The sequence below is a fragment of the Hemiscyllium ocellatum genome, chromosome 2 (assembly GCF_020745735.1).
Source record: "Hemiscyllium ocellatum isolate sHemOce1 chromosome 2, sHemOce1.pat.X.cur, whole genome shotgun sequence".
Taxonomy (NCBI): domain Eukaryota; kingdom Metazoa; phylum Chordata; class Chondrichthyes; order Orectolobiformes; family Hemiscylliidae; genus Hemiscyllium; species Hemiscyllium ocellatum.
Genome location: NC_083402.1, coordinates 36,288,975 through 36,301,064, shown reverse-complemented (window position 1 = coordinate 36,301,064; position 12,090 = coordinate 36,288,975). Strand labels below are relative to the sequence as shown.

At 41.8% G+C, this 12,090-nt stretch overlaps 1 protein-coding gene across 3 annotated transcripts in view; it reads right to left on the bottom strand.

The window, feature by feature from the left end:
• The window catches only part of wdr41 (WD repeat domain 41), a 58,677-nt gene that overhangs the window by 37,204 nt on the left and 9,383 nt on the right, over positions 1 to 12,090 (bottom strand). For all 3 annotated transcript variants that reach the window (XM_060843604.1, XM_060843623.1, XM_060843615.1), the window contains exons 2-3: positions 2,664 to 2,720; positions 2,056 to 2,171 (exon numbers count right to left, since the gene is read on the bottom strand). In XM_060843604.1, the coding sequence (XP_060699587.1) occupies positions 2,056 to 2,171; positions 2,664 to 2,711 (164 nt within the window). In that variant the 5' untranslated portion in view covers positions 2,712 to 2,720. The remainder of the gene's footprint in view (positions 1 to 2,055; positions 2,172 to 2,663; positions 2,721 to 12,090) is intronic.

The window sequence follows — 12,090 nt, the reverse complement described above, 5'->3', positions numbered from 1 at the left end:
GCAAAAGGAAGTGGCTGAGGAAATGCGGATGCATCAGTGGTCATCTTCAAAATTTTATAGATTCTAGAGCAGTTCCCCAGATTGGAGGGTGGCATATGTAACCCCACTATTTCAAATCAAAGGAAGAGAAAACAAATAATTATAGACCAATTAATTTAACATCAGCAAAGGGGAAAATGCGAGTCAAAACATGATCACAGAACATTTAGAAAGCATCAGAAAAGATGAAGGCAACATAAGTTTACAGAAGGCAAATCATGCTTGACAAATCTACGAGAGTTTTTTTTAGGGTGTAATCAGCATACATGAAGGAGAACCAGTGGATGTTGTGTATTTGGACTTCAAGGATGTTGATAAGGTTCCTCACAAGCAGTTAATGAGCAAAGTTAAAGTACACAGAATAGGAAGTTGGCATTGATCAAGAATTAGTTTTCAGACAGGAAACAGAATGGGAATAAATTTATTTTCAGAACGCCAGGAAGTGACTAGTGGGGTACAAAAATGATCAGTGCTTGAGCCTCAGGGTTATTTACGATATACATAAATGACCTTGATGAGGGAACTAAATGCAATATTTTCAAGCTTCCTGATGACACAAAACTGAACAGGATTGAGAGTTGCGAGGAGGATGCAAGGAGGTTTCAATGAGATTTTGAAAGATTGAGTGAGCGAGCAAAAACATGACGGATGATGAACAGTGCGGCTAAATGTGAAGTTATACACTTTGGTGTAAAAAACAAAAAGGAAGAGTTTTATTTAAAGTGGTGATATACTGACAAATGTAGACATACAATTAGAGGCAGGAACAAGGAATTAGAAAGCCCAATGGTGTATTGCCCTTTATAGCAGAGAAGATTGAGTTCAGAAAAGGGGATGTCTTACCACAGTTATACAGGGCCTTAGGTGAGACCACATCGAATACTACATGCAGTCTAAGTTCACCAGTCAAAGAAAGGATGAATTTGCTGCAGGGGAGTGTTGTGGAGGTTCACCAACCTGATACCAGGCAGGGCAAGATTGTCCTAGGAGTACAGATTAATTTGACTGGGACTGTTATCACTTGAATTTAGGCATTAGATAGGTGTTAATTGAAAGGTATAAGATTATAACAGGACATGACAGACTAGATGCAGGGTGAATGCTTTTCTTGGCTGGTGATTCTAGAAATATGTTCATGCTGAATGGGAGAAGAGGTCCTTAGGGTTAAATGAGCAAGTCCCTCTGTTAGTTTGTACATTTCTAATCCTGATATCCATGTTAGTTTTAATTCAAAAATCTAAAGAACAAATCTGGTGCCAATTTGGCATCACAGATTACAACTTTCCACTGCAAGAACTAGAAACAGTCGGGAAAGAATTATCAGACTGCCAGAGAGTGACTGAACTATACCAAAAAAAGTATGGTTTTATAATTTGCCAATGCTTTAACTGCAGTTGTAAATGGAAAATATACAATGGCTACAGAACTGGAATTCTTCAAACAACAGAGTGAATCTTAATAGCCAAATATATCATTAACTAAATTAAAACAAAAGAACTGCAGATGGAGGCAATATGTAACAGAAGCTGAAATTGCTGGCAAAACTCAGCAGTTCTGGCAACATCGGAGAGGAAGTTGACTTTTCAGAAGAGTTCGTTCTCCCCACAAATGCAGCTAGACCTGCTGAGTTTCTATTTTTGCTTCACATTATTTACTGATTTCTTATTAATAAGATACATCTGAGAAATTAATCATTTAAGAAACACATTAAAACTTTTATTACAAAATCAAACCATTTACACTTCCACCTTCTCCCCATTACAATGTTGAGATATTATTAAACAACTATTTTATTACTGGAAAAGAATGTTAGGATATTAGACTTTCATTAAACAAAGGATCATAACTATTGCAAATATAATATCTTCTCCCTTCTTTCTTCCACTACATCCACAAGGTATTCATAATTAGACCAGAATCATTGGGCTTCTTTGAAATCACTTGGAAAGATTCCATAACATTAGAATTGTTATGAAATTTTCAAACTTCAAATAAAGTTTTTTTTCTAAAACTAACCTGAGATCATCAATCCTTGCCATGAAGCGAACAATATCACTGTGGCCTTTTAGTACCTGTAGTTCTGTATAGGGATTCTGTATCTGTTCATCACCTATGCAGAGGACCAGAGACTTCTAAAAGTAAAATGATTAATTATAAAATGGTTATTGCATGGTAAGGGATAATTGTCATAGTTTTCCATAACTGTTCAGTACTGTAAAATTGAACCAAAATTTGAAACTTAAAAAGTACAAAGATTATCATTGTAAAAGATAGGAAAGACAGTAAGGCCAAATGAGGCGACAGTGGAATAATGACATTACTATGCGGAGTCAAAAAGAAGAATTCCCGGTCAGTCATATTCAGGATAGCACTGAAAGTTTAAAAGTACCTTAATGAAAACTTAGAAAGCGTTTGCAAAATCATTGTCATATTGATTTTCTAACTGATTCCATCCATTAGATAGTTAATGACACAAAGGGTAAAACTGGAATGGGGAGCTGCTCTAACTACTCCTGAAAATTATTTGAGGAAATATATGGTATGTTTTCTACCTGGTAGATGCACAAAGCAAAATAGGAAACAAAATGATCCACGAGAGAGAGAATGAATCCTTTATACAATACCTCCACTGGCTCCTGCACGTCTCTTCCTCCCAGCAACCACCTCAACATCTCTCAGCTCTAAAACAAATGGAATACAAAACATGTTCAAGCTGCTAAGGATTGGTTGTAGTAATTATCCCTAGATATTAATATTTCTATGATAAATTAAAGCATAAGTTAGAAAGGAGATTTCAATGGTCAGTCATAAAATTAGATTTGATTTATTAATTGTCACGTGCGTCCTGTTTCAAAGTACAGTGGGTAAAAAAGTGCTGTAGTGTTGCCACTCTATGGTGCTATGTTAAAACACAGAAAAATAAACCAAAACAGAATATAGATGCAGAAAAATTAATAAAGAAAGCATCCTTCTTGTCAAGTGTTCCATCATGGGCCACAGGCCTGGTGGCCAGACACGAGTCTCCTTCACTCAGCCTCCACCGCAACAAAAGTCACCACTGTTTGGTGCCACCTCACCACCATCGACTCGCCACTGTGAGCCCTTTGCTGGACCTCGCCAATGCAGATGCCACCAATGCTGCTGGGTACTGCACCTGCCCAAACTTTACTCCGCCACTGCCATGAATCTGCTTTGGCCCACTGTGCTGATGCATCAGAGTCTCACACTGGGCCCAAACTTGCCTCAGCCACCTCCTCCACGAATCTGTGCTGGTTGCAAACGCTGCCAAGAACACAAACTCACCTCTGCAGGAGCAGCCACTCATCAGCACTAGAACTGCCTCAAAAGATGCAGAAGCCACCAGGAACACAAACACACCTCCGATGCCACTGCCCTGTGTCTGCACTGCTGCGCCCACTCTGCTATGCTGATGTTGTGCCAAGACCAAGCTCTTCACCAACAGGTAAGTAAAATAAAATAGAAGAGAACAATAAAAAAGCAAGAGAAGAGAGAACAAAAGGAAGAGAAATAAAAAGCAGATGGAGTAGATGAGCCCCGGGCTCAGAAGCCCTAATCCACCAATTTGGTAAAGTGCAAATTAAAAACACTGAGCGGATGATTGGGAGCCCACTTCTGAATTATGCTGCAAATTTTGCTTTCCAAAAATGAATCAATCAAAAAATTTTATTAGACAGAAAAATTGTTCCATAAGTAAATGTGGAAAAGTAACTGGGGAGGTCTCAACTGATTTTCATTCTCTGCAGTAAGGCACCCTGGGACTCACTATTCGAAAGCCACGTTCCAGGATGAAACAGTGCTATTGGGACCATGCTGCCCACGTGATCTCTCATTCATAAATTTTAATAGTCAGGAAATTGTGGACACAGTGCTTATACTGCAAAACATTTGTCTGTGCTCTCAGTAACCAAGGTTCTGTACAAGGAGTACGTACAACTTGGGAGGGGTACAGAAAGGATGTAACATAGGGCAATTATCATTTTATCTGCAACTTACTGCTGGTGAACATGCTGCAGACATGACAAGAAATTTAATGCTCATCTCAGACTCAAACTGTGTCCAAGTGTTTTGTTGCACAAGGTAGATAACACCGATACCAGCTCTGGGGAGTGCATTTCTTTTAAAAATAATAATTTCTATTAAAACATTTCAACCTATCTAAACTTTTCAGTCAGAATCATCTTAACATCTATATTTAGAGTCAAGAGTGTGGTGCTAGAATGGTTCAGCAGGTCAGGCAGCATCCGCGGAGCAAGAGTCGACGTTTTGGGCAAAAATGAATGTGGCAGTGAGGCGGGGGGGGGGGGTGTAACAGAGCGCGATAGGTAGATGGAAGTAGGGGTAATGATGATAGATTGGAGAGGAAGGTGGAGTGGATAGGTGAGAAGGAAGATGGATAGGTAGGACAGTGCTGTGTTGAAAGGCTGGATCTGGGATAAGGTGGGGGGGTGGGGAAGTGGGGGCAGGATGAGGAAACTGGTGAAATCCACATTGTTGCCATGGGGATGGAGGTCCAGAGGCAGCAGATAAGGTGCTCTTCCTCCAGACGTGGGGTCGTTAGGGAGTGACGATGGAGGCCCAGGACCTGCATGTCCTTGGTGGACTGGAAGGGGGAGTTGAAGTGTTCGGCCATGGGATGTAGGGTTGGTTGGTGCAGGTGTCCCGGAGATGTTCGCTAAAGCACTCTGCGGGTAGGCATCCTGTCTCCCCAATGTAGAGGAGACCGCATCAGGAGCGATGGATATAGTAAATGACGTGTGTGTAAGTGCAGGCGAAACTTTGATGGATGTGGAAGGCTCCTTTGGGGTCTTGGACGGAGGGAGAGGGGGGAAGTTTGGGCACAAGTTTTGCAATTCCTGCGATGGCAGGGGAAGGTGCCGGTAGGGGAGGATAGGTTGGTGGGGGTCGTGGACCTGACGAGGGAGTCGCAGACGGAATGGTTTTTACAGAAAATGGATAGGGGTGGCTAGGGAAATATATCTCTGCTAGTGGGGTCTGTTTGTTGGTGGCGGAAATGGCAGAGGATGCTGCGATGTATACAGAGGTTGGTGGGATGGAAGGTGAGGACTTGGGACAGGGTTGGTTCTGGCCTTGTTGGGGTGAGAGGGAAAACTGCAGTCTCTAAAGAAAGAGGCCATCTGGTGTGTTCTGTGGTGGATTCGTCCTCCTGGAACCAGATGTGGCAGAGGTGGAATTGGGAATAAGGGATGGCATTTTTACAGGAGGCAGGGTGGGAGGAGGTGTAGTCCAGGTAGCTGTGAGACTCTGTGGGTTTGTAGAAGATGTCAGTGTTGAGTCGATCACTGTTGATGGGAGTAGGAGGTCCAGGAAGGCGAGGGAGGTATCTGAGATGGTGCAGGTGAATTTTAGGTCGGGATGGAACATGTTGGCGAAGTTAACAAACTGTTCAAACTCCACATGTGAGCATAAAGTGGCATTGATATAGTCATCAATGTAGCAGAGGAAAAGGTGGGGAATGGTGCCAGTGTAACTATGGAAGATCTATATTTAGAGGCTAGTAAGAACCACAGGAATCATTAAGCATTAAAGTGGGATTACTTTTAGCAGAAAATCTAGAAACAAGTCTGTGGAGAAACTGACGTAAGTGTAAGATAGCCAACCAGTATTCTCAGACAACTTCAAGGAACCATCAAGAACATGAGAATGAGAACATTACATTTGAAGTGATGCTGAACCAGAAGCCAATATAGGTAATGTGCAGAGGGTAACTGGGGAAAGGATTTTTGCTTCACATTAAGTAAAGGGAAGCAGAGTTTTGGAGGAGTTCAATTTTAGACAGAGACTGTCACAAGTTAACCTGAAGAGTACTTGTACTGGAATAGCCAAATAGGGGAGGGCCCTGCCTCGTGATATTATCACCAGACTACTAATCAAAAACTCAAACCCAAAAACATTCTGAGGACCTGGGCTTGAATTCTACCACAGCAGATGCTCACATTAGAATTCAATTTTAAGTCTGGAATTAAGAATCTACTATTGTCAATTGTGGGTAAAACCCATCTGGTTCATTGCTGTCCTTCAGAGAAGGAAATCTGCCACCCTCACCTGGGTGGGGGTGGTTTGGCCTACATGCAACTCCAGACACAAAGTAATGTGGTTTACGCTCAAGTACTCTCTGAAATGACCTACCAAACCACTCAGCTGCATCAATCAAGCTGTGAAGTCTCAACAAAGAAATAAAACTGGACATGCCACCTGGCATCAAACTAGGCACCAGAAAAGAGAAACAGAAGTAATCCAGTCAACCCTTTAAGATGTTCTTACATCTAGGGGCTAGTGCCAAAATTAGGAAAGCAGGCTCACAGATTAGTGAAACAACAGCCCAACGCTGTCTATAAGGTCTGATTCTGTGAATATGACTATGTCCCAGATGTCTCTATCACCATCCCTGTATATGCCCTGTCTCACCAGCAGAATAGACCCAGCAGAGGTGGCAGCACAGTGGTATACAGTCAGAAGGCAGTTGCCCTGTGAGTGCTCAACGGTGACGCAGGACCCCATGAAGTCTTACACACCCTCTCTTGACTGAAGAATCAGTACTCCTCCGTGTTGAGCAACACTTGAAGGAAGAACAGAGGGTGGCCACAGCGGAAACATACTTTGGGTGGGGATAACAATTTCCACCACCGAGAATGCTTTGGCAGCAGCGCGACTGATCAAGCTGGTCAAGTCCTGAAGGACATAGCTGTTAGACTAGGTGTGTAACAGTTGGGGAAGGAACCAACAAGAGGGAAAAACATGCTTGATCTCATCTTTACCAATCTGTCAGCTGCAGATGCATATATTTAGCAAACATTCATGACACTTCAATTCTATCCCCTTTGGAATAAAGCCTAATGATTGGGTTTTTTTTGGGAGAACTTTGCTAACCTGTGAAATAACTTTATGTGTTTAATGCTTATGTATTCCAAGATACCATTGTTTCTCTGAACTCACTAGGCTTGCACCTTTCTAGTAATAAGTGACCTGCCTATTCCTACCAATGGTGCTAATCTCATTTATTTATGTTGAAATTTATTTCCCAAAACAATTGCCCATTCGATTCTGTAGAAAGTCCATCAGGAGAATTGTTAATGGGGAATAAGGAAATGACAGATGAATCGAACCAGTATTGGTTCAACTTATGGGGTTAAAAACAATAACTGCAGATGCTGGAAACCAGATTCTGGATAAATAATGCTGGAAGAGCACAGCAGTTCAGGCAGCATCCAGGGAGCAGCGAAATCCTATCACAGTCTTCACTATAGAAACTACAAGTAACATCCAAGAAGCTAAGATAAATCAAGAAATGGAAGGGAGGAAGAAATTTAGGAACATCAGAAATCACCAGAGAAGTAATGCTGAGCAAATTAGCTAATGAGATAGTTGATGCATTGGTTTAATTTTCCAAAACTTTGATTTGCGAGCATTCTCGTTATATTGGGAGAAGCAAACTTAACACTTTTATTCAAAAAAGCAGCAGCTAAATCAGTCAGTTCGCTGAACATTCGTCATAGGCAAAATATTATAAACTATTATTATAGCAGTTATATCAGGACACTTACATAACGTCAGGGTAACCAAACAAAGTCAACATAGTTTTGTTAAAGGAAAATCATTTGACAAGGCACAAAATCAAAGGTTATTGCAAAAAAAAACACTCAGTGTAGTGGGTAGCATATGGGCACAGACAGATGATTGGCTGACTAACAGGAAGCATAGAGGTAGTGCAATTGGGACTTATGCAAGATACACCACAGGGATTGGTGCTGAAATCTCAACTATTTATAATTTATATAAATGTCTTTGATGAAGGAATGGGGCTAATTGTTGGCAAACTTGATGACACAACAATATGGTTACAAAAAGATATTGATAAGTGGGTAGGCAAAGACGTGGCAAATGGAGTATTAATGTGGGAAATGTAATGTCCCATTTTCACAGGAAGAGTAAAAGAAAGCTTATCATCTAATTGATGAGAGATTGCACAATTCAGATTCACGGGGATCGGGATGTCCTTGTGCATGAATTGCACAATGTTAGCTTGCAGGAAAGCAAAAAGAACGTTACAGTTTATTAAGAGGGAAGCTGGTAGGTAGGCTATACTTCAATTATGTAAAAACAATGACTGCAGATGCTGGAAACCAGAGTCTGGATTAGTGGTGCTGGGAGAGCACAGCAGTTCAGACAGCATCCGAGGAGCAGTAAAATCAACGTTTCGGGCAAAAGCCCTTCATCAGGAATAAAGGCAGAGAGCTTGAAGGGTGGAGAGATAAGCTAGAGGAGGGTGAGGATGGGGAGAAAGTAGCATAGAGTACAATAGGTGAGTGGGGGTGAGGATGAGGGTGATAGGTCAAGGAGGAGGGTGGAGTGAATAGGTGGAAAAGAAGATAGGCAGGTAGGACAAGTCATGGGGACAGTGCTGAGCTGGAAGTTTGGAACTAGGGTGAGATGGGGGAAGGGGAAAATGAGGAAACTGTTGAAGTCCACATTGATGCCCTGGGGTTGAAGTGTTCCGAGGTGGAAGATGAGGCTTTCTTCCTCCAGGCGTCTGGTGGTGAGGGACCAGCGGTGAAGGAGGCCCAGGACCTCCATGTCCTCGGCAGTGTGGGAGGGGGAGTTGAAATGTTGGGCCACAGGGCGGTGTGGTTGGTTGGTGTATGTGTCCCAGAGATGTTCCCCAAAGCGCTCTGCTAAGAGGCGTCCAGTCTCCCCAATGTAGAGGAGACCGCATCGGGAGCAATGGATACAATAAAAGATATTCGTGGATGTGCAGGTAAAACATTGATGGATGTGGAAGGCCCCTTTAGGGCCTTGGATGGAGGTGAGGGAGGAGGTGTGGGCGCAGGTTTTGCAATTCCTGCAGTGGCAGGGGAAGGTGCCAGGATGGGAGGGTGGGTTGTAGGGGAGCGTGGACCTGACCAGGTAGTCACGGAGTGAACGGTCTTTGTAGAAGGCGGAAAGGGATGGGGAGGGAAATATATCCCTGGTGGTGGGCTCTTTTTGGAGCTGGCGGAAATGTCAGCGGATGATTTGGTTTATGTGAAGGTTGGCAGGATGGAAGTTGAGCACCAGGGGCATTCTGTCCTTTAAAAAGGGAATTTTTAAACCCACTTGAAAAATCAGATAAAGCCTTAGTTTTCTCTCAATGAAAAAGCAACAAATCTGACATCGCAGCAGTTTTTCAGACTGCGCTAGAGTGTAAGCCTTAATTTTTGTCATCGAGGCATAGGACACAAATTCAATGTTCTGGACAGCTAAGTAGCTTCCTGGGTAGCATGGTGGTTCAGTGCTTAGTACTGCTACCTCACAGCGCCAGGACCAGTGTTCAATTCCAGCCTCGGATGACTGTGTGTATGGAGTTTGCACATTCTTCCAATGTCTGCGTGGGTTTCTTTCAGGTGCTATGGCTTCCTCTCTCAGTCCAAAAGATGTGCAGTTTTGGTAATTTAGCATGGCCAATCGACCATTATGTCTAAGGATGTGTACATTAGGTGGACTAGTCATGGGATATGCAGGGTTACAGGGATAGGGTAGGGGAATGATTCAGGACAGACTTGTTGGGCATGAATCGCCTGTTTCCACGTTGTAGTGATTCTATGATGATTTAAGTGTTCTAGTTCAACAGTAAGCATATTTGAATTTCATTGTGTCCTTACAATACACAATTATACCAGTCTTTAGTAACACTCAGCCTGCTTCTGATCCAAGCATACAAGCCATTGATACCAATTATCGCTTGTTCATCTGTGTGTTCCTATAATCCAATCAACAATATTGAGTTCTATTTTCTGAAAGATTACATGTCCCCTTTGCAACCTTAGGCCTAGAAGTTTCAATTCCTACTGGTTCTGGATCACTACTTAGCAAAACATTCTCAGTTCCAGATCTACACTGAGAGCTCTAACAAGCCAGCCACAATGCCAGACCTTATTTTTATTTCTTGTTTTAGAAGGCGTCAAAAGAAAAAGCACAAAAGCTGAGGCAAACAGTAGGTCAACAGGCCAATGAAACAAGCTTACCTGCTTGAAAAGAATGCATTAAACCTTTTGAGACCTAGGAAAGGAAATGAATTACTATCTGCTGTATCATTACAGCTGAACTGCTGAAACATAAAACTGAACTAAATTAGATTGTTTCATATACTTGGTACAGATACATTCCTAAGTGCACATTTTGGGATTTAAGCTGAACTACAGGTCTAAATTGAATGTAGAGCAAAAAGGTCACAGTTGTCCCAATATTTTAGCAGATTTATCAAATATGTAGCTAAAATGTACAGACATGGAAGATCCCAAGTACCATATCTAATCTTAAATGGGATTAGCTGATGTTGATTAATGCAGTACTCCAAGCCTCGAGTCATCAATTTGAAAAGTTAACACTGTTTCTTTCTGCCCATGTTAACAGACTAGCTGAGTGCACCCAACGTTTTTATTTTTTATTTCAGGTTTTCAACAACTGAAGTACTTTTCTTTACTAAAATTTACACCAGTCTGACTCTCATTTCATTCCCAAAACAATTAGTACAGAACAAGCTACTTGCATTTAATTATTCTCAGGTTATAGAAATTTCCCTGCAGAGTATCAATTGGGAATGCAGATCAAATTTTGTGGCTTAAACGAACTGGCCAGAATAAAGTAGAAGACAAAACATCAAGATAGTGCACTGAACATTTCCAGATAAATTGAGTGGTCACATAAGGTCCCAAAAACAGCAAAAAGATAAATGTCTCAATAATCTGCTTTTGTTTCTTTAAATAATACCAGAGAACATTTCACATCCAATTGAGGTAAGAAACGGTGCACAATTTTCGTGTTTCATCCAAAAGGAGGCATCTGTAATCTAACAACACTCCCCTAAAGAATCAGCCGAGACATGTGCTTGAATCACAAAAGGCCTTGAAAACACCCACACCATTGTGGACATTGGAAGCCAACAACCTCAATCCCAGCTCATCGCTGCTAGATTTCCTCAGGCTCTATCTGAAGCCCAACCATCTTCAGCTGCTTTATCCGCTTATCCCTTTTGACCCTGTGGAGTTAAGTGCAATTCTCAGTGACATCTTCAGCACATTATAAAACTCCTTGGATACTGAAGTAGTCTGCATCTACACACAGCAAGACCTTGACAACATTCATGCTTGGGTTGATGTGTGGCTACAAATGTTCATGCCACACAATTTGTAGACAATGATCAGCTCCTTCAGAAAGAATTGAACCATCAGATTCAATATTCAATGGAAATGTTCCCCCTCAACTCACTGCTCTCCATGTGCCTGTCCAGCAGTTGTTTAAATGTCTCTAATGACTCCGCTTCCAATACCACCACTGGCAATGCATTCACAACTCTCTGCGTAAAGAACCTACCTCTGACGTCTTCTCTACACCTTTACCCTAATATCTTAAAACTATGACCCCTCATATCTGATAATTCTGCCCTGGGGAAAAGTCTCTATCTATTCCTCTCATTATCTTGGATACCTCAATCAGGTCTCCGCTCTTTCTCCTTCTCTCCAGAAAGAAAAGTCCAAGCTTTTTCAACCTTTCTTCATATGGCTTGCTTATAAGGCTTGCCTTAAGTCCAGGCAGCATCCTGCTTAAAAAAAAAAACCTCACCAACTCATAAGACTGCTTCAATAGCACCTTCTAAACCTACGTCTACCATCTCAAAGGAGAAGAGCTGCAGATGCACAAGAACTGCATAATTTGCAAGTTCTTCTCCAAGCCATGCACCATGTTGACTCCCTCACTGGCACTACGTCAAGATTCTAGAACCCCTTTCCCATCAGCACAATGTGTCTGAGAAGTTTTGAATGTTGATGATAGCACATTAGGAGAAAAGACACATGTTTGAATTGCTTAAGTAACTAGTGCCTTGAGTAATTAATAACCTATTGCTGTGGTTAAAAAAAAAATTAGGATTCAGCCAGCATATAATGAGTATATTGCTGCACAAATGGTCACTTGGAACACCTCTAGCTTTGCAAATAAACCTTGTGATCACATCCCAAAGAATTTGGCCAATTGAGA